General features: G+C 39.2%; 1 protein-coding gene across 3 annotated transcripts in view; it reads left to right on the forward strand.

The window, feature by feature from the left end:
• Positions 1-21,446, forward strand: part of FAT3 (FAT atypical cadherin 3) — a 532,147-nt gene that overhangs the window by 149,658 nt on the left and 361,043 nt on the right. For all 3 annotated transcript variants that reach the window (XM_064365390.1, XM_064365391.1, XM_064365392.1), the window contains exon 2: positions 7,109-7,423. In XM_064365390.1, coding sequence (XP_064221460.1) covers positions 7,109-7,423 — 315 coding nt within the window. The remainder of the gene's footprint in view (positions 1-7,108; positions 7,424-21,446) is intronic.

The raw sequence follows: 21,446 nt of genomic DNA on the forward strand, positions 1-21,446 counted from the left end.
GGATCTAATTAAATTAAAGAGCTTCTGCACAGCAAAAGAAAGTATCATTAGAATGAACAGGCAACCTACAAAATGGGAGAAAATTTTTGCGACCTATCCATCTGACAAAGGACTAATATCCTGAATCTACAAGGAATTTAAACAAATTTACAAGAAAAAAACAACCCTATCAAAAACTGGGTAAAGGATATGAACAGACATTTCTCAAAAGAAGACATTTATGTGGCCAAACAAATATGAAAAAAGGCTCATCGTTACTGGTCATTAGAGAAATGCAAATAAAAACCGTAATGAGATACCATCTCATGTCAGTTAGAATGACAATCATTAAAAAGTCAGTAAACAACAGATGCTGGAGAGGATATGGAGAAATAAGAACACTTTTACACTGTTGGTGGGAAGGTAAATTATTTTAATCATTGTGGAAGACAGTGTGGCAATTCCTCAAGGATCTAGAACCAGAAATACCATTTGACCCAGCAATCCTATTACTGGGCATATGTCCAAAGGATTATAAATCATTGTGGCTCTATTCATAACAGCAAAGACTTGGAACCAACCCAAATGCCCATCAATGATAGACTAGATAAAGAAAATATGGCACATATACACCATGGAATACTATGCAGCCAGAAAAAAGGATGAGTTCATATCCTTTGCAGGGACATGGATGAAGCTGGAAACCATCATTCTCAGCAAACTAACACAGGAACAGAAAACCAAACACCGCATGTTTTCACCCATAGGTGGGAGTTGAACAATGAGAACACGTGGACACAGGGAGGGGAACATCACACACCAGGGCCTGTCGGTGGGTGGGGGGATAGGAAAAGGATAGCCTTAGGAGAAATACCTAATGTAGATGATGGGTTGATGGGTGCAGCAAACCACCATGGCAGGTGTACACCTATGTAACAAACTTGCACATTCTGCACATGTATCCCAGACCTTGAAGTAATTAAACAAAAAATTGGTTAGAACTAATAAGTGAGTTTAACAATGTTGTAGGATACAAGATTAACATACAAAAATCAACTGTAACTTATATACTAAAAATACACTATTGACATTAAAATAATATATTTTATAATACATCAAAAACATGAACTGTTTAGGGATAAATTTGACAAAAGATATGTAAGTTCTGTGTACTGAAACTATAAGGCATTCCTTAGAGAAATGAAGGAGGACAAAGATAAATACTACTTTTTTGGATGAATAGACACAAAGCTGTCAAGATGCCAGGTTTTTTTTAAGGCAATTTTATAAGTTTATTTGATGTATTTGACTATCAGTGATTAGTTCTAATCCACATTGACTGTAGATTTTTGAAAGTGGTAACAGGTACATAGGTAACCAAAGTGTAGTGCTTATTGGGTGAATCTTCATCCTCATTACGTTTTCTGGACAACTGCACATGGATTGGGTATGGGGCATTCCTTATTCCTTTGGCCCAGACAGCTTTGTTGAGCCTGGTAATAATGTGCACATCTGGAGTTCCCATTTCCCTCATGGCAAATTTCAGAATCTCTTTGGGTGCCCAAGGGGCACGCTTCTTGAAGCCCACTCCATGGATGAGCTTGTGAATGTTGATGGTGTGTTCTCAGGTCCCCACCTCTTTGATAGCAGAACCGCCCTTTTTTTTCTCACTGCCCTTCTTTGCAGGAGCTATTCTGTCAGGTCTGAGTTGATGCCAGTTCTCATCAAATTGATTTAGAGGGTAAATCTGTTCCCAATCAAAATACTAGTGGGTTTCCTAAGTGTCTTATGGATTTTAAAGATGATTCTACAATTTATATAGAAAGGCAAAGCACCTGGGTTAGCCCAAACAATTGTGAAAAGAGCAAAATTAGAAGACTTACATTTTCTGATTTAAAGACTTATAAAGCAACATTAATCAAGACAATGTGATATCGGCATAAAGGGAAGCAAATAGATTAATGGGACAGAACAGGGAGTCCAGAAATAAACCCATACATGTGACAGTTGATTTTTGACAGGTGTAAAGGCAGTTCAGTAGAGAAAGAACAGTCTTTTCAACACACGGGCCAGAACAATGAACATCTACACACAAAAATAATGAAACTAGGTGCGTATCTTACACCATCAAGAGAACTCAGAATGGACCCTAGATATAAATACAACACCTCGGACTATTAGGCCAGAAGAAAATATAAGACAAGACTTTTATGACTTGGATTAGACAAGTATTTATGAGATACAATACCAAAACATGACCTATAAAGGAAAAATTGATAAATTTGATATCAAAACATAAGATTTCTACTCTTCAAACATTACTATTATAAGAGTGAAAAGACAAGCCACAGACTGGGGGAAAAGTTAGCAAATCACTGATCTGATAAAGGACTTTTATCCAGAATATTCAGAGAACTCTTGAAACTCAAGAAAACAAACCACACAAATTTAAAAATAGGTAAAACATTTGAACACTTAACCTATGATAACGTTTTTATCTTAAATAAGATATTCAGGTGGAAAATAAACACTTTGAAAGATGCTTAACATGAGGAAGATGCAAATGAAAACCACAATGAGACAGCATTGCACACCAATGAGAACATCTACATATGAGACACTGAACATGCCATGTCAGCCACGAGCAAGGATGTGGAGCAACTGGAACTCTCCACAGTCACTGACAGTGGAAATATGAAATGGTCCAAATACACGCCTATCCTGTGATGTAGTTATTCTACCCCTAAGTTATCACTCAAGAGTAATGAATGAAAGTATATTTCCAACAAAACTTGTAGATGCGTATTCTTAGCAGCTTTATTTGTAATAGCCAAAAACTGAAAGCAACTCAAATGTTCACCAATAGGTCAATGGTTAAAAAGGTAGTGGTATACCCACATAATGGAATATTACTGGGAAATGAGAAGGAATTAACTATTGTTATACACAAAATAACATGCATCAATCTCACAGTAATTATTGTGAGTGAAAGAAAACTGAAAAACAGTACATACTCTATGATTTAAATTCTATAAAATTCTAGAAAATGCAAAGTAATTTACAATGACAGAAAGGTAATCTGTGGTTACCTGGGGGTACAAAGAGTTGGGAGTAAGGGATTGAAAATGAGAAAGAGACTACTTTGGGGGATTGTGGATATGTTTGCTATTTTGATTGTGGTAATGGTTTCATGAAAATCAAAACTTACCAGTTATTTGCTTTAGATATGTGTAGCTTATAATACTACAAATACCTCAACTAAAAAATACAATGCATTGTAATTGTCACAATGTTAAAAGCACTCGAGATATGATTTTGGCATTCCTTGGTCAATCTTGAAAGTGGATTTTAAATTGATAAAGAGGTCATATGGATTTAGATTCTTAGTTGTGACTATGCTGACCATCATCAGCTATAAGAGGACAGAAGGTGTGAAGGAATGCTATCACTGGACATCAGTGGTGTTAATATGATTCATTTTGAGCCTTGGAAGAAACTCATAATAATTAACACATTTCAGACTCATTCCTTTCATTTTGTCCTCAAATTTTTGGATCATAAAACTGACATCTGAACATTGTGTTCCAAGATACTCATTCACACTTCTAGTTACTTGGTAAATATAGCCATAGACTTAACAAGAGAGAATTCTAATTTTTAAGGAAAATGCCTGATCCTTTATTAAGAGTAAAATAGGGCAAAATCCCACCCATGTATTTTAATTTGTATTAGTGAATACATTTCATCTAAGAACTTCTCAAAATCCTTTAATGTCCAAAGGCTGTAATATACCATCTTCCTGTTTGACAAGTAGAAGAAAATAAATAATTTAGTTTCTTCCAGGAATCACAAAGCAATTCTGTGACTGCAAATTTCTATGTGTATTTGTTTTGGGGTGTGTGTGTGTGTGTGTGTGTGTGTGTGTGTATGTGTGTGTCACAAAGACTATGTGAGAATAACACATGGCCAGAGGACAAAAAACATCTAGCATGACAGTTCATCCCCAACTTCTCACCTTTCAAGATTGTCCCCTGCCTTAGGGTTGATTACCATCTGGAATGCTTGTGGTAGTGCTTTTGGTTCACAGAGATTTAACACGTACTCACATCTGCTGTGCCACATACATTTTGCCAGACTCTAGGTATACGTTTAATGATTACCACAACACTGAGAGATGAGTGTGGAAACTAGATTTGCTTGGGTTGAACATCTTTTCTCTGGTCAATTGAGTAGAAAAATAAAGGATTCCATGTTTGAAACTGGATTATTCAAGGCAGACAGTCTAGGGTTTTTCTACTTTTAGCTATGGAGCCTTGGACAAGTTACCAGCATGATACCCTTATCTTTAAAAGATAATTATAAAATATATATTATAGGGAAGTTGAGTTACAGGTCTCATAGCACATTATGAATCCTCAGTAAATGCTATTTCCCCCACCTCCCACCCCCTTCTGGTTCTAGAGTCATTGCTTTTCCTAGTACATCACTCTGTTGGCTATGCAGTTATCCCCTCAGTACAGATCTCCTTAATAAAGATCTGTGTTCTCCACAGGACTAGGAGTCTTTTAAGGGCAGAGACTGTCTCATGATCTCTGTTCCTCCAATGGCAGCACAGGGTCTAGTGGATGCCTGTGAATTGAATGAACAGGTCTCACGGAGCAGTGAAGAGATGCCTTGCAGAGCCTGCAGAGCATTTTTTTTGCAACCTGTATCCCTCACTCTAGCTCACACCTGTCTACTCTTGGTTTCCATTCCAGAGACTGCTTAGTTCCCTGTCACGTATCCATTCTCTGACTTGCAGAGCTCCAGTTTACCTGGGTGGCAGCTCATAGCACTGACTGCTCGGAGAGTTCTACAAAACTGTGATGTGCTGGTGTCCGGTGCTCACAGATGTGCTCACACCTGGCCAGGTCTCCAGCTCTCATGTTGACAATTGACTGTGTCTGAGAGACCAAAATGGGTGGGCCGTTATCAACTAAGATGAACCCTGAGGTTAAAAAAACAGAGTTACCTCTGGGTTGAAGGTTTGGAGCCCAGCTAGCATGGCAGATTTCTAAATTCCTACAGGAAAAACCACACTCCCACTAAACTCTCTAACAATAAGAGCTGCCAGGCAAATTGTCCTAACTTTGATTTACAACCCAGACCCCAAAAACTCTGGTTGGACTAAGGACTTGTCTCATAAACATTCCTTTATGATAAGCTGTTGCAGACCTAAGCCAGTATCAGCCGACTTATGAAGTCTGTGTACAAACCGTCTTTGTGTCCTGTAGTTCATCTTTTGATGTAAAAAGCCAAATTCTACTTCATTTTAATGCTAAAATCCTGCTTCAAAGTGAACATAGGAGGTATGTTGCGTGTATGTCTGTCTGTTGCGAATATGCTCACCTCTTCTCATAAATATGATGTTTCTTCCAAATCCACTGAATATGTATGACTGCATTGTGTGCTGTGGGCCCTGTGAGGCATAAAACCAACCTGGCCTTCCCCTCTTGGAAAAGACAGCACCTTCAGCACATGCCGGACACTATCCCTTCCCAGTTTGCAAACCAGAATTGATTGCCAATAAAGTTCTCCTTTCCACTATTGAGTCATCCTGGTGGTCTTTTAGATGGCAGCGTCAACCCAGTTTATAAAGCGATCTCTATTCATTCAATCAGTGAACACACATCACTGTGTCTATAATAGTTTTGTTGTTGTTGTTTCTGCTTCTCCTCATTTTCTTCCTATTCTACTGTCTAGTATCTATTCCTCTAATGACAGATTGACATTTCTCTTCTAACCACTAGGTATCAGCCATATTCTGCAGGGACCTATTGTTTTACATATTTCCATTGAGAATATTTAAGATTATCTTTTGTCCCATGGCCTACCACTATGCAGAGTTCTTTGATGGAAAATGTTAGAGCTTAAATTTCAACATCAATTGGGTTATCACCCTTTAAGTATTTTATCTGTCCTGAGTTTGAGGAAACTGAGTATTCCAGCCTAACGGTTTCTGGATAGATGCCCTCCTCCCTCCCAGTTGCTGTACTTGGCAGTTTGCTCATGCAGGATCTATAGACTAAGTTATATGCCTAATTTAGACAAGAGTTCAACAGGAATACAGAGGATAGAGAATTCAGGGCAGAACTGGAGAACTGTTTCTTGACTCCTTTCACAATGTCTTTTATAGTATAAGGATTTACATGAATTTCACGCTTTCTATGAGCCTCTTGACTACTTTCGCAGTTTTTATAGACTGAGCCCAGAGTTTTCCCATCATGATAGGCTCATGTTTCTGTAGCCTGGTGATTGGGTAAGGACTGTAAAGATAGACAAGAGCACTGTGTTTTCTCTGGCTTTTCAGGCAGCCATCTGATTTCCTGGTTGGTGCTGATTTCAACCATGAAATGGGAAAGACTGGGCATTTTGTGCTCCTAATTTAAAATGATTGTCCATCAGCATGTCTCAGAGCAGCTCAGAGTTGATTAGGACCCTCTGTAGATTTCTTAAGGGGGATGGAACTCATTCAGAACGTGTGTTGACATGACTTCTTCTGTGATTATTGTGGAATAACTGTGATACTTGATTTTCAGAGAAAGAATAAGAAGGAGCGTTATATCTTTGCAGGCAAAATACTTTTCACTCTAACAGGCAAAAAAAATTTTTTGAAATGAACAAATAAAATAATTTACCCTAGGAGAACTTTTTGTTGCATGAGAAGTCAATTCAGTATCAGGTCAAATGGAGATATTGACCTGATACTACCCCGATTTGCCATGGAACTTGAGAAGTGCTTTGACCCCTGGCTCACTCTCTTGTCATTCCCTTATATCATCTCCTCTGTGTGTGTGCGTGTGTATGTGTGTGTGTGTGTACATGCGTGTGCACATGCATGCACATGTGTGCTTGAGAGATATCTATTTCCAAATTCAAATAAACTATTTGTGAATGTAATTATACTCTATAAACAGTAGAAGAACTGTTTAATATGGTCTTACAAAAATCATTTTCTTATGTAAAGACTGACAATTTAATCTTATGTTACGGATTTGGCTGTTTTTCAAATGCCAAAATTGTTTAGTGCAGTTTGATTCAATGTCTTTCCTTTTGCTGGGGCCGTCACACTGTCTCTTTTTTCTCTTAGGGGTCATCACTGCTGCGGACATTCTTGATCGAGAGACAACAGGGTCATACTGGCTGACAGTGTATGCCACAGACAGGGGTGTTGTTCCACTCTACTCCACCATTGAGGTCTACATTGAAGTTGAGGATGTGAATGACAATGCCCCGCTGACCTCAGAACCTATATATTATCCTGTTGTCATGGAAAACTCTCCAAAGGATGTATCTGTCATTCAGATCCAAGCCGAAGATCCTGACTCCAGTTCCAATGAAAAACTGACATACAGGATTACAAGTGGAAATCCTCAGAATTTTTTTGCCATCAATATCAAAACAGGTAAGGGAATGCTTATGATTTCTTTTTAGTTTTTATTCCGGCTCTTAAATTCATCAGCCTGACACTTGCTGTACTCATTTACTTTATTTTCCAAAGACTAGCATCTTCCTTTCTGAGAATAGTTTCTGAAAAGGTGAGTGTTACTTCTGTCCATTTGGTATGTTTTAATTTCACTTGACACTGAGCGAGACTGAGCTAATCAAAATCAGAAGTTGTTACAGAAGGCCTTAGATTAGCTTTACTCATACTAACAAAATGTGGCTCCCAGGTCTCTCAGAGAGCCAGCTGCTGCTTTCTCTTTCTTGGAAAAGAGTAACCTGGCCTCTGCTGGATTCTATGAGCAAACTGGCTTTGTGATACTTCTACCTCTATCTCCTTAAGGCTTTCACTTAAACTCCAGACGTTTTTGTGATTCCTGTACTATCCATCAAGGAAGCAACCATGTTTAAAAGAACTTCCAATGTCTCCATTTTTATATAAAATATATGTAACTTCAGTTTTCTGGACTTTTGCTCAAAACGTTTTTAGAGAGTATAAGGAAAACTTAATTCGTTGAGTAAGGATAAGAAAGGCCTAAGGATCAGTATCGGATGTGCATTTGGCTGAATGCATTCTGCGACAGGTGTGTACATTGGAAAAGTTCTGAGAGGTTCATTGCTTTCTTGTGATTTGTCTCTTTTAGGTCTGAGCAAAGGAGTAAAACAGTGAGAGTAGTGATAATTTAAATTCATTTCACCCTGGGCAAGTGAGTTGTTACTGGTCAAAAAGTTAGGCTCAGTTGAGATTTGTTGGTGTGGACAACTCAGCTCTCCTAATGAACTACTAATCTAGTTGATGATTGTTTCTCCTGTCTATGTTTGTTAAACATGTAGCTGACCTCAAGTATCTTATATGTGTCAGATTCCCATTAACATAATGAAAGGGAATGCCAGGGTTTAAGAAAAAAAAAAAAACTATTGATTTTCTCTAATTATGAGTGGATCTGTCATTGTGTTAAGCAGACTTCTGCATTCTAACAGTGTTGAATCAGGATTTGACTTATATTTTATTGTAAGACAAAGAGAGTACTAGCTATCAGTATCTGTTGAGGCCTGCCTGTACTTGCAGGAGAGGACTCAGTTTTGAAGCCTGGCCCAACCTTTCAGAGCCGCATTAAGTGGACAAACTTCTCCATGCATCTGAGTAATGGGCCCCCAACTGTCCTGGGAAGCCTTCCTGATTTACCTCTTGGTATGATAAAGAGCTCCTTAGAACATAGCCACAGAGAAATGAATTCAATCACTTTGTAAATTAAAGAGTGAGGGTCGGGGTGGAAGGAGAGAGAGAACAAAGAAAAAAAAATGTCCTAGTGAAGAAGTTGAGGCCACAGACATCTTGATATTTTACAACCCAGTTGAGTCTGAAATACCCCAGTCAGACTCTGCCTCTTCCATCTTGATCCCATTGCTACTTGAGTCATTAATGGTGAGCCCAGCACACTTTTTTAAAAAAAAACAAAAGTTAAAAAAAATGCAGAAGGGAAGACTCCACTTTTCTCTTCCTTTTCTTAGGACTGAATAGAAAGAGTAACTGTCACAGGGAAGAGAGAAGAATTTGGGTTGAATGTGAAGTTCAGAGAAGAACTTGTGCATTCGTGTAACTAAAGCTTTCTTTTATACACCTTGTAAAAGTTTGAACGTAATTTTTCAGAAGCCCTATGTTATCGCAGTTTGGCCTACATTGCTAGTAAGAGCCTTAAGCATGTTCATAATTTCTCTGTTCTTGCCATAGATTTTTAAAAAGCATTTTTGCCAGGAATGACATTTTTGTCTAACTAATCTAATTGTCTAAAAGAAATATACAGCATACCCTGTAATTTCCAGACACATGACAATAAAATATTGGGTTTTATTTATTCATTTATTCAATCACCAACCATTTATTGTACCTATTTTCGAGTAAGAACTAATAAAGAGGGTTATAAACTTAAGATATGGTCGGAGCCTTTAGGGATCCAAACTTATATGAAATTAACACATACTTATGATATAGTGGAAGAGTTCAATAATTGGTTGTAGTAGGGGAGCTTCACTCAATATAGGGTTGGTGGGAGTGATGGCCAGGGAGGGCTTCATGGAGGAATTCACGTTTGGGGTCAGAAGTCCTGAGTTTCAAATGCTTGCTCTGTGCTTCCTAACTGGGGAACACCTAGACCACAGTGGAGAAAACAGGCTGTATTGGACATGTTTACCAGCTTCATGACCTTGGGCAAATTATTGAACCTCTCTGAATTGTAGTTTTTAGTGAGTAAAGATAGTTGCAAGCGATACAGGAGTCCTCACCTGAAATCCTTTGCACCGTCCCAGGTGCGTTGAAATCCCACAAGGGAAGTTGATACCCCATCCTAACTACTTTACTGTAGTTGCAGTCATTTAATCTCTTTGGACCTCACTTGCTTATCTGGAAAATGAGAATGGCCTTGCTTACTCTGCAAGGGTTGCTCATGAAATCTGAATGTCATCATGATGTGTTTGAAGGCTGTTGGTAAACTACAAAGCTCTGTAAGAGTCATGTTATGCCTGCTTCTAATAAGATTCACAGAACTCCAAGCCAGGTGAAATTCTTGTTAAAGGTGTTGCTCTAAGTATCATGCTGCCTAGCAGGCAGCCTTCAGCCAGCTCAAGGAACTCTCCAAGAGAAGCCTTAATTTTTGGCATTTCTTCCTAACTCTCTAAAGTCATGTGACATCAATATAACATTTTTCAGCCGGGTGCGGTGGTTCACACCTGTAATCTCAGCACTTTGGGTGGCTGAGGTGGGCAGATCACAAGGTCAAGAGTACGAGACCAGCCTGGCCAACATGGTGAAACCTGGCCCTACTAAAAATATATAAAAATTAGCCAGGTGTGGTGGCAGGCACCTGTAATGCCAGCTACTCAGGAGGCTAAGGCAGAAGAATCACTTGAACCCGGGAGATGGAGGTTGCAGTGAGCCGAGTAGTGCCATTGCCCTGCAGCCTGGGTGACAAGAGCAAGACTCTATCTCAAAAAAAAAAAAATTTTTCAGTAATGAAGCTAGATGTGTGGCTAACCAGTGTGCAGATAGCTAGATAGATAGAAACATAGATAGACACATAGATACATAGAGGTATACTAACCAGTATATTTTAAAAAGATTTATGCTTTAGATTTTTTTTCAATTGGATGTTGACTCTAGTGAACTGAACTTTCATTTCTTCCTCTGCTGTAGAGTTGGAATTTTTAGAGTTTGGTTTTATTTTGGCAATGTGCTACGTAATAAAGATTAAAATGATTAACACCAGTGCAAATAATGCCAATACTTATGATCTACAGCTTGTAGCAGATAACAGATGTTCCCAATCCCAAAATGGAGAGAGATTTCTTTATTGAACATCTGTTCTCTACCCAAATAACTGTTAGTGTTTTTCTACCACATCTAAAGTCACATAGAATCAGTAGTCTGTGGACTTGCTTTAATAATTCCTGTGGCTTAAGAAGGAAAACAAAAGCTGTAATGCTGTGAAATATTTTCTGGCCAGTACAGAGAACTCGTGCTTAATTCCAGGCCAAGAGATTAAATTCAATCAAATGCAGCCTACCCCAGTGTCTGAGGTGGAGACACCAGCAGGCTGGCGTTCACTTGCTGCTTTGGGTGAGCAGGAACGTTGCTTCTTTCCAGTCCTTGTGAGGAAATCCAGGCTGGCCCTCACTGGTCATCCAGGCTGAATTGGGGAACAAGGGTGGAAATTTCTTCTAGAGCTTTGGAAGGTTTATTTTAGTTATGTCTGCAGCATGGAAACCACTTAGCACAGGGCTGACATGCCAGTGTTTAATAGAGAACTCTATAAATGTTTACTATTATGATCATCGTCATCATCCCATATTTCCCACTACAAAAAGTCTGTGTAAGCTGCAAGCACACTGCTTTTGGACCCCACTGTCTTGAGGAAGGCAATTCTGAAAGGCAGCCATGCCTTGCCCTGGCAATTGCTAGGTAGCACTGAAATCTTCAGCTCAGTTTTATAAAATGCATGATTTACCACTGTTGATCTAGACCCCAGGTGTCAGCAGGGTGAGAGACATAACAGAAATACAGTAAGATGCTTTCTGCACTCAGGGAATTTAGTCTCATAGGAAAAAACAGGACCATCACACATATATAAGGCAACCATTTCAGGCAGTTTATTAAAAAAAAAAAACAGTTGAACTCTGTGGACTATAAGCTATGAACAGTGTAAAATATCAGAGCAGAGCTGGGTAACAGGGAAGCTTTGCAGACCTGAAGGGGGCCTGAAGAATGGGCCGACCTGCAGAGAGAGAGGCCAGACCATTATACAAGGAATATAAACAAGTGAAACTGACCAGATAGCTTGAGAGGCATATTATTAGAAAGAGAATTTTAAGAGTCACAAATGTCGGGAACGTGGTAAGATAGTAGAAGTGGCAAATGCGCATACCTCTTTTCTTTTGTTTCTGGGTTTCATAATAGGTAAGTTTTAAAGGGCCTTCGTTTTTATTTTTGCTTTTTGTTTTTTTTTTTTTTCAATCTTCCTTCTGAGAGGCCTACTTTTTAAAGGAATTATTTTAGAGGGAAAAACACATGCATAAAAGAGACCCCTTCGTTCTTTCTTTTGCGCCCGTAAAACATTTATCCAGGATTAGCATATGCTGTATTGGGAGTCTGCCCGTGAAAGTGATTTTTGCTTAATCCACATCTTTCACTATGCAGGGCATGGAATTTCTAAGTTTCTTTCTGCAGTTGCTCTGTCTCCCTTTGACCCATGCTTCATTCACTGGCATCTCCGCTTGTATTTAAGCAGAGGTGAAACTCAGCTTTCTTTTGCTTTCCGTAAGCATCTTGAAATAAACCTGAGTAAAGCATACTTTATGAGTAGGTAGACTAGCTGCCCCTACTTTAGGCGACTTAGGAGGAAGAAATCCTCTTCAAAAGTACCTCAAACTCTACCTTTAATTATTGATTACTCTCAGGATAGACATGTCCTTCCGCTGTTAAAATTGGAGGGAGTAGCTTATTAAAATATTGGATGTCCTTCGTTTTTTAATCATCTCAATGTAACAGCAGCTTGCCTTTTGGTATATAGTATACAACATGGTGGGTAAGAGAGGGGGTAACAGGGAGAAAAATCCAGACCACACTTCAACCTGAAAATTATCACCTGGCGAGCTTGCTGGACAATGGAGTCCTAGGCTAGAGCTTGATTATTTGCATTTCTAGCAAGTTTCTAGGGGAAACTGATGCTGCTGTCCTGAGAGGCTGATTATCAAGGTTCTATGCGAAACAAACAAGGGAGGTAAAACGGTGCCCAGAGACACACCTGAGAAAAAGATAGCCAACTTCATGAGTTACCCCAACATCTTACAGGGCTGGGGTTTGACAGTTAATTCAGCCACCCACCCCCAAAGTCAACTCTCATATTCTTGCTTATACTTTCTCTTTCATCAAATGGAGAAAAATGAAAATCCTGTCTCTTCAACTATCCATGAGCAAAATATCACATGGATTCCGAAGACTTGTAGTTAATAAAAAATCTGGGTCATATAATTTGGATATACTTGTATTATTTCCAAATAGGTAGAATCAAGCAGCAATTATTATTAAGTGGAGTTTAGACCTACTTTAATGAATCGATAAACATTATTTTATTTTACTCTATCACTGTTAAAAATATTATTAGCTCATAAGATACTAATGTTCAAAAATAATTTGGTACCTTAGGTAAATTAAGCCTTGTGTTTATACACAGTTCGATTTGGTGGTAATCTGCTTAGAAAACCACCTTTTCTAGGAAAACAAGAGGAAACCTTACTTTCTTTATAAATATAGAGATTTAAAGAAAAAAAAGATGAGGGACAAGAGTCTAAATATTGTTACTTGTTTTTCAGAGAACACTCTAGAAATCTCATGTTGTTTCTTATTCTTTGTTTCTTTCCGGATGGCAGAACCCCTCCTAATGAGAAACTAAATTCTCCTGAACGGGTAGAAATGGCCGCCAGATGATGAGTTGATATTCATAACTACAGGCACAAGGCAGATAATGTAGTGAATGAGTATGTATGAAACTGTAAATCACCCTTGCTCCTTCTTTCAGCCATGAAAGGAGCCCTTGTCCTATAGAACATTAAATTGTGTTCATTTAATCCAACAAGTCCAGTAGAACAAATCGGGCTCATGCAGATTTATCACGGGAGTTATTTAAATTCAGCGGTGACCTTTGCATCCATGTGAATGTGCTCCACATGAACAAGGACAAAGGGAACTTTTCTGTATTGTCATTATGTCCCCAGAGAAGCTGTGCTGTTCCCCACTTGATCAGCTCACAACTGTGGGTTGAAGGCGGGGGTCGTGGGGTTCTAAGGATGCGGAGGGCTGGGTCAGGGTGGGCCGTCTGGCATGGGAGAGCGTGCTCTATTATATAGCATAGCAGAAGTGATGCTCTTGCCCTGGCTGGGACCTTACCCTGGAAAGGGGTAGCTCAGAGGTATTTCCTGGAAATTACAGTTCATTCTGGGAGAATAATCATGTTGTTCTGTGTTCCATGCTGCTTCAGGTCCTTCTATACCACCAAGAAAAGGTAGCAATCAGGGTGGTATTCCTAGATAACCAGGCTTTCTCAGAGTGTAGTCTTGCTTTGCCTTCATTTGACTTTTTTTTTTTAATATATACTTATTGTGAACGTTAAGTACCAACTTCAGAGTTTCTCAACCTCAATACTGTGGACATTTCGGTCAGATGATTCTTCGTCATCGTGGGGAGCTGTTCTGTATCTTATATAAGATGTTCAGCAGCATCCCTGACCTCTACTAGATGCCAGGGTCACCCCTTGCTTCAGTTGTGACAACCAAGATATCACCAGGCATTATTATATATTCCCCGAGGCAGAAGGAATTGCCCCCATTGAGAACCAATGCGATAATGTGGAATACTTTACAGAACCCCCATTAGATATGGCCCCTAGCAAAGCACTCTGTGCAAAATGAATGACTGGCTATTGAGATCTGATGGCATTGTTAACTATAACTATTATATATAATATGTGTATGTGTGTATATATATACACATAAATATTATTAATAACAAAATTAAATGCCTAGAGGGAAGGAATGTTACACAAAGAGGCCTTGCTAAGTGTCTCCCAGTTTTTTACCATTAGGACATACCCTCTTTGTCCAGTCATACTTCTACACAATTGTCTATCCTTCATCAAACCTAAACATAAAAATAACACAGTTTTGCCCTTTGGGTTTTGATTTCTGAAGACTCCTCTGTCATATGTAACTTCAATTAAATATATTTGTATGTTTTCCTCTTGTTAATCTGTCTGTTGTTACAAGTTTTTTAAATTTTAAAGAGAAGAAATCCAAAGCTGCCTCTCACTTCCCTCTTACTCCGGCTTTCTTGTCTTTTAAAGGCTCTGTAAATACTTGAAATCAAATCCATTAGAGAAAATAATAATAACAATAACAGAACTTAAAACAGAATACATGTGAATTAAGTTATCATTTTCTCAACTCTTAGTATTTGGAGAAGATTTGGCTGGTAACAAAATTCTCATCAGAGCCCACTTCCTCCAGAAAACAGCATGAAGGGATTAATTCGAGAGTTTTAGGGTTTCTTCCCTTGAAATGCTTAAGCAGCTCCAAATCCTGTTCCTGCTTAATGCCGGCCTTCTGACGGATCAATATGTGGACTGTTTCATCACTGGAATAAAGATAGATGAAAAGAAGGGAAGGAAAATCCTTGTGACCTCAGATAGGGATTCTGCAGTCATGTATCTAGATTAAGGCTCTTTGAGGTGTTGGCATCCCTGTTAAGCATGCAGTGCCCACTTATAAGGCCCAGGGAACTGCAGATGCATAGGGACTTAGACAAGTGTCCCAGACCGCTATCTATTGCTTTGTTTTTTAAGAGTCAGAATCTCCTGCTGTTGCCCAGGCTAGAGTACATTAGCATGATCATAGCTCACTACGGCCTCAAACTCCTGGACTCATGCAACTCTCTTAGCCTCCCAAGTAGCCGGGACTACAGGTGTATGCCACCACACCAAGCTATTATTTTATTTTTTATTTTTAGAAATGGGCTCTTGCTCTGTTGACCAGCCTATTATTGAACTCCTGGCTTCAAGCAATCCTCCCGTCTTCCCACGTGCTGGGATTGCAGGCATAAGGCACTGCACACAGCCCCTGGGTCACGCGCTGGCTCCCCATCTTCCAGTACGTCATAGGATTGTGAAGACTTGGGCTAAGTGTGAACTAGTGCCACCATCAGTGATAGGAAATAATTTGACTCCCCAATTAAGTTAGATTCCAAAGGACAGGGCAACAGCATGTGTTTTACTCCATTTATGAGAAGCAGATTTGGATCTTCGACTTAACAGGATTGTTACTTGGAAAATGATTTCTAGATGCTGTTTCTTTATAAAACTGAATTACTGGAAGGGATAGGGAGCTTTAGTAAAAGGATGAGAGAAATGAGCAGTCATAAACCAAATGATAAGAGCTTAAGAGAAATGACGCTCTTGCCCTGGCTGGGGCCTTACCCTGGGCAGGGGCAGCTCAGAGGCAGTTCCAGGAGCTATTGTCCATTCTAGGAGGATAATCATGTTGCTCCGTGTTCCATGCTGCTTCATGCCCTGCTAACCCACTGATAAAAGGTAGTGATGGAGGTGGTGTTTCTAGATAGCCAACCTTACCCTGGGGCTCAGCTGCGTGGTGTAGCTGCTGTTGGAAATTACTGAGAGTTATTTGGAAGGATAATAGAGTCATGTAAATAAAGCAGATGATGGAGCTGTATTTATGTGTTAAAAAAAATAGACTGATTAAGGTCATAAATTTCTCTTCTATTTCTTCTATCGGGGCATTATTTCCACAGCAGTAATTTACTGCATTGCTTTATTACTTTCTTCTTTTTGCTGGAAACAGTGAATTTTAATTGAAACCGCTGCCCGCCTCTCTCCATTGTTGGACGCCATTGTTAGGGAAATTCCTAGATACCGCTAGGCTGTGTATCCCTTGCCTCTCAGATATGAGGGGATGGCAGAAAGAGGAACCTTAACCCAGAGTACATGTCTATTCACTGCCCGAGCCGTGTCAGTGTGTTCATGTGTTAGCTCATTCAGCAATCACTGTCACTACAGTCCTGGGAAATAACTGGGGCTCTGGGCACATAAGAGGCTTGACCAGGTCACCCAGCTGGTCAGTGCAGAGCTAGGGTTGGTCTGATTGACGGACTTAATTCTAATTACAAATGCTATTGAATTTGAAAAATATTAACTCAATAAACACATTAATGATCCTAGAGCTTTGTGGGGAAAATCTTCCAGATGACTGTACACACCTCTGTTTTATAGGTGTGTTAGGGGTTGAATTGTTCCCTAAAAAGGTATGTTGCAGTCCCAACCTCCAGCCTGTACTTGTGAATGTGACCTTACTTGGTAAGTAGGGTCTTTGCAGATGTATGAAGTTAAAATAAAATCATACCGGATGAGTGTGGGCCTTAATTCAGTGACCGGTGTCCTCATAAACAGAGAGAAATTTGGATACAGAGACACAGACCCAGAGGGAAGACAACGTACAGAGAAAAAGTAACATATTTTCCTCACCTATCACAAGTTTCATGCCTGAAGTACCTGTAACAAAAGGCAGGTTAACAAGAGAAAAACAAATGTATTTAACTGGAGTCACATAAGACAGAGGAGTCTTCAGAAATGAAAACTCAAAGCCAAGGGAATACTGTTATTTTTATGTTTAGGTTTGATGAAGAATAGACAGTTGTGTAGAAGGATGACTGGACAAAGAGGGCACGTCCTAATGGTAATAAACTGTGTGGAAACCTTAGCGAGGCCTCTTTGTGTAACATTCCTTCCATCTAGGTATAAGGCAGGACACCTGGGTCTTTAAAAGAGATAGGAGGGTAAGGTCAGAGATACCTTTATGCTTCTGTAGTTTTCTCAGTTTCCTTTAGCTTGAAATACTCAGTGTGCCAAGGTGCTGTATTTGGGGTTATTGTGCTGGAGGCTCCAACAACAGCCATGAGAAGATGGAGGCAGTGACTGGAATTAGAATCAGAGTTTGGAGTGATGGTGCCACAAGCCAAGGAATTCCAAGGATTTCCAGAAACCACCAGAAGTTGGGGGAAAAAAAGGAAAGGATGTTCCCTCAGAGTCCTAACAGGGACCATGGATCTGCCAATAAGCCAATTTTGAACTTTCAGCCTCCTGAACTCTATGAGAATAGATGTCTGTTCTTTTAAGCTACCCAGTTTGTGTTGCTTGGTTAGAGCAGACCTAGGAAGCTACTACAAATGTAATTCAGAGAATTGCTGTGAAGGTTGAGGTTCTGCTAAGGGAGGGAGGAAGACCCCATAGCAGAATCAAGGACCACGGACTCCTAGTGCAGTGCTCTTTTCACTAGACACAATGGTAAGAACTTTAGCAGTTTTTGAACTACCCAAGCTTGGTTTTAGCTAGTTTACTTGTTGTTTATATTGTAGTACTTATAATCTAGTTGAATTTACTTGGGTTGTTCTAAAAGGGAAGAAGTTGGATGAGAGACTTCTGTGTCACTGCATTACTATAATCATTTCAAGACTTCTGAAAGATAACCCATGGATGACACCGTCATGTTTTGCAGGAGTGTTTTTACCAAAGGCCATGAGGTCACATGGAATTTACTGTTGACTGGCATTCAGTATGCTTCATAAATCAGGATCTCATCAGTTTCATTCATTTTGTCATTTCTCAGTCTTTTAAAGCAATTTTCTGAAAGAATTTTTAAAAAAATCACTGAAGCTGCCATCTGAATAGTTTCTGTAGGATGAAGAGTAGTTTATCCATTTGATTGTGAGAACTTGAAGTCTAGTTTTAGTATCATTACCACTTTATATTCTGATCTTGTCCTTTTCTGTCAGTTTTGAATGACTCTATTCTTAGCTTCTTGACATTCTCATAAAAATGTATAAGTGTTTTAAAAATCCATAAACTTTATTAATATTGAGGTAGATTATTCTGGGAAAGCATATGGAACTTTAACAATAAAATTATAAAACCAACACATGTTGGGTTATTGATAGCAGTCCTGTTGCTTTGTCGTAGAAAGACATATTTGCTTTCTGCATCGCTGTACGTGGTCATAGTTAGGCTTCCTAATAACCTTGAGCGGGAAAGAAGCTAGATGGAGTAGTATTCATGAGCTTCGACACTAGAATCAAATGTATTTGCATTTTGATCCCAGCTTCTTGGCCATGTGATGTTGGGCTAGTTACTTCTCTGAGCTTCAGTTTACTCTGTGAAAATGAATGATTATAGCAACTAATGAAATGGCTTGCCATTAACATTAAATGTGTTAATATACGTAAAGTATTTTAAAGGGCATTTTGCAGGTAATATACTCAGTAAATATTAAATATTATCTGCACATGGATAGAGTTTGTTTTAGCTAATTCAGCATCTACATTGTATGATTAAGGCCTTAGGCAGTTGCTAATTGCAAATTATGAGCAACATTTTACCTGGGTTAATTATATTTCATCTTGTATGATTGTGACCATCTGTTGATTTCTATATATGTGGTTAAATTAAGTTGTGGCTGATAAGTGGACTGTTATAGGGCTAAACAACAGACCCTCTCTCAGACTCCTAGAAACCTGTCTCCCTAGCTTCAATATTTCAGTTTCCCAAGAGTGAAATTATGTGATGCTTTGGAAACCGTACTAGTAGTCACAGCTCATCCAGCTTTTAGTCCAGGCCCTGTCACTCTTATTAACAATGGATAAGTTTCCTTCACTTCTGCAGGCCTCAGAATCCTCACCTGTAAATCAAAGAGTTTGAGCAAGAATAAAAACCATCAATACCTGCCCTGTGTGTTGCTACAGCGTTTCCTGTTCCCACACAGACATCATTGATTGATTATAATGGCCTTTCATACCCTGCCCACACTTTGCATCATTTCAACCTAACCCTGAGAGGGAGCTGGTTTTGGGAAATGACATTAATTTGTTTTTGAGGGCCCTGTGATCGTCTCTATCTCTGATAGTGTTGGACTCCATATACTAGAGTGGCATTGAAGTGAAGGGAAAAAAGAGGCTAATAGGAGAGACTATAGAAATGCAGTTAATCAGGTCTTGGAGAAGAGCTGAACATGAAAGAAGAAAATCTCGAGGGCATATGAAAAGAAGCACCAGGTTTGAAACCTCACAGAGAAGACACCTTGATGTAAATAGCTGGTGCTATCTATATAACCCATAGCAGCCTCCTTTTCTGTGAGTACTGAGCCCCAGTCTCTCCCTCCTTGTCTCAGCCAATTAGATTGGGGTGAACACTGGTTCCAGGATACTCTCTTCCAGGAATTTGTTATTGCGATTCAGAGGTAATTTCTGGCTGTGGTGGAATTTGGTAGGGTACCTATGTGCATGAAGCAACAGACAGACAGACAGATAGATAGACTCTGATTAGCTTGATCCTGAAGACTTTCCAATGTCTAGTCTAGGCTACTGAAACTCAACCATGCTTCTTGCATTTAAATTCCCTAATATACCCTTGTAATAATAATACATAATTTTGCTGTCAACCTTTGATATAGGTTTCTCTTTATTTAAGCAAAAATACCTTAACAGACTGTAACTGTGGATCCCCAGTCAGGAGAGAGGCTCCTGTAGGAAAGAAGAGATATTCCCTGATGTCACTTGCTGCACAATTTTGTTAAAGAAGGAAGCCTTTAGATTTGATAAGGAGGGACGATAGCAGGGAAAGATATTTGTCTTTATAACTCGTGTTATTGCTGGGAGTTTTCATCTATGCTATTTGGATGTTGACCATCACTTTTTATCTTTCATTGGTGAAATTTTGTGGATCAAAACCTAAAATGTCGTGATCTCCAACGTGTAAGTGAATTAAGCACTACCTCTCATTATTAATAGTTCTTAGATAGATATTTGCTGGTTTAAATTTTATCTATAGTGTTCCATAAAAAAATTGCCAACGATTCTTTAAGTGTGTTGTTCTATTTTAGACAATTCTGCTTATCTTGTGTGAGATGGTATCTCAATGTAGTTTTGATTTGCATTTCTCTAATGGCCAGTGATGATGAGCATTTTTTCATATGCTTGTTGGCCTCATGTATGTCTTCTTTTGTAAAGTATCTGTTCATATCCTTCGCCCACTTTTGAATGGGCTTGTTTGTTTTTTTCTTGTAAATATTTTTTAGCTCGTTGTAAATTCTGGATATCAGCCCTTTGTCAGATGGGTAGGCTGCAAAAATTTTTTCCCATTCTGTTGGTTGCCGATTCACTCTATTGACTGTTTCTTTTGCTGTGCAGAAGCTGTGGAGTTTGATTAGGTCCCATTTGTCTATTTTGGCTTTTGTTGCCAATGCTTTTGGTGTTTTGGTCATGAAGTCCTTGCCTATGCCTATGTCCTGAATGGTTTTGCCTAGGTTTCCTTCTAGTGATTTTATGGTGTTAGGTCTCATTGAGATACCATCTCACACCAGTTAGAATGACGATCATTAAAAAATCTGGAGACAACAGATGCTGGAGAGGATGTGGAGAAATAGGAACACTTTTACACTGTTGGTGGGAGTGTAAATTAGTTCAACCATTGTGGAAAACAGTGTGGTGATTCCTCAAGGACCTAGAAATAGAAATTCCATTTGACCCAGCAATCCCATTACTGGGCATATATCCAAAGGATTATAAATCGTTCTACTATAAGGACACATGCACATGAATGTTCATAGCAGCACAGTTTACAATAGCAAAGACCTGGAACCAACCCAAATGCCCATCGATGATAGACTGGACAGGAAAAATGTGGCACATATACACCATGGAATATTATGCAGCCATTAAAAACGAGGAGTTTGTGTCCTTTGTAGGGACATGGATGAACCTGGAAACCATCATTCTCAGCAAACTGACACAAGAACACAAAATCAAACACCACATGTTCTCACTCATAGGCAGGTGTTGAACAAGGAGAACACATGGACACAGGGAGGGGAGCACTATA

This window comes from Aotus nancymaae, unplaced genomic scaffold, assembly GCF_030222135.1.
Source record: "Aotus nancymaae isolate 86718 unplaced genomic scaffold, 86718_ANA_hifiasm-v0.15.2.pri h1tg000059l, whole genome shotgun sequence".
In the NCBI taxonomy this organism is placed as follows: domain Eukaryota; kingdom Metazoa; phylum Chordata; class Mammalia; order Primates; family Aotidae; genus Aotus; species Aotus nancymaae.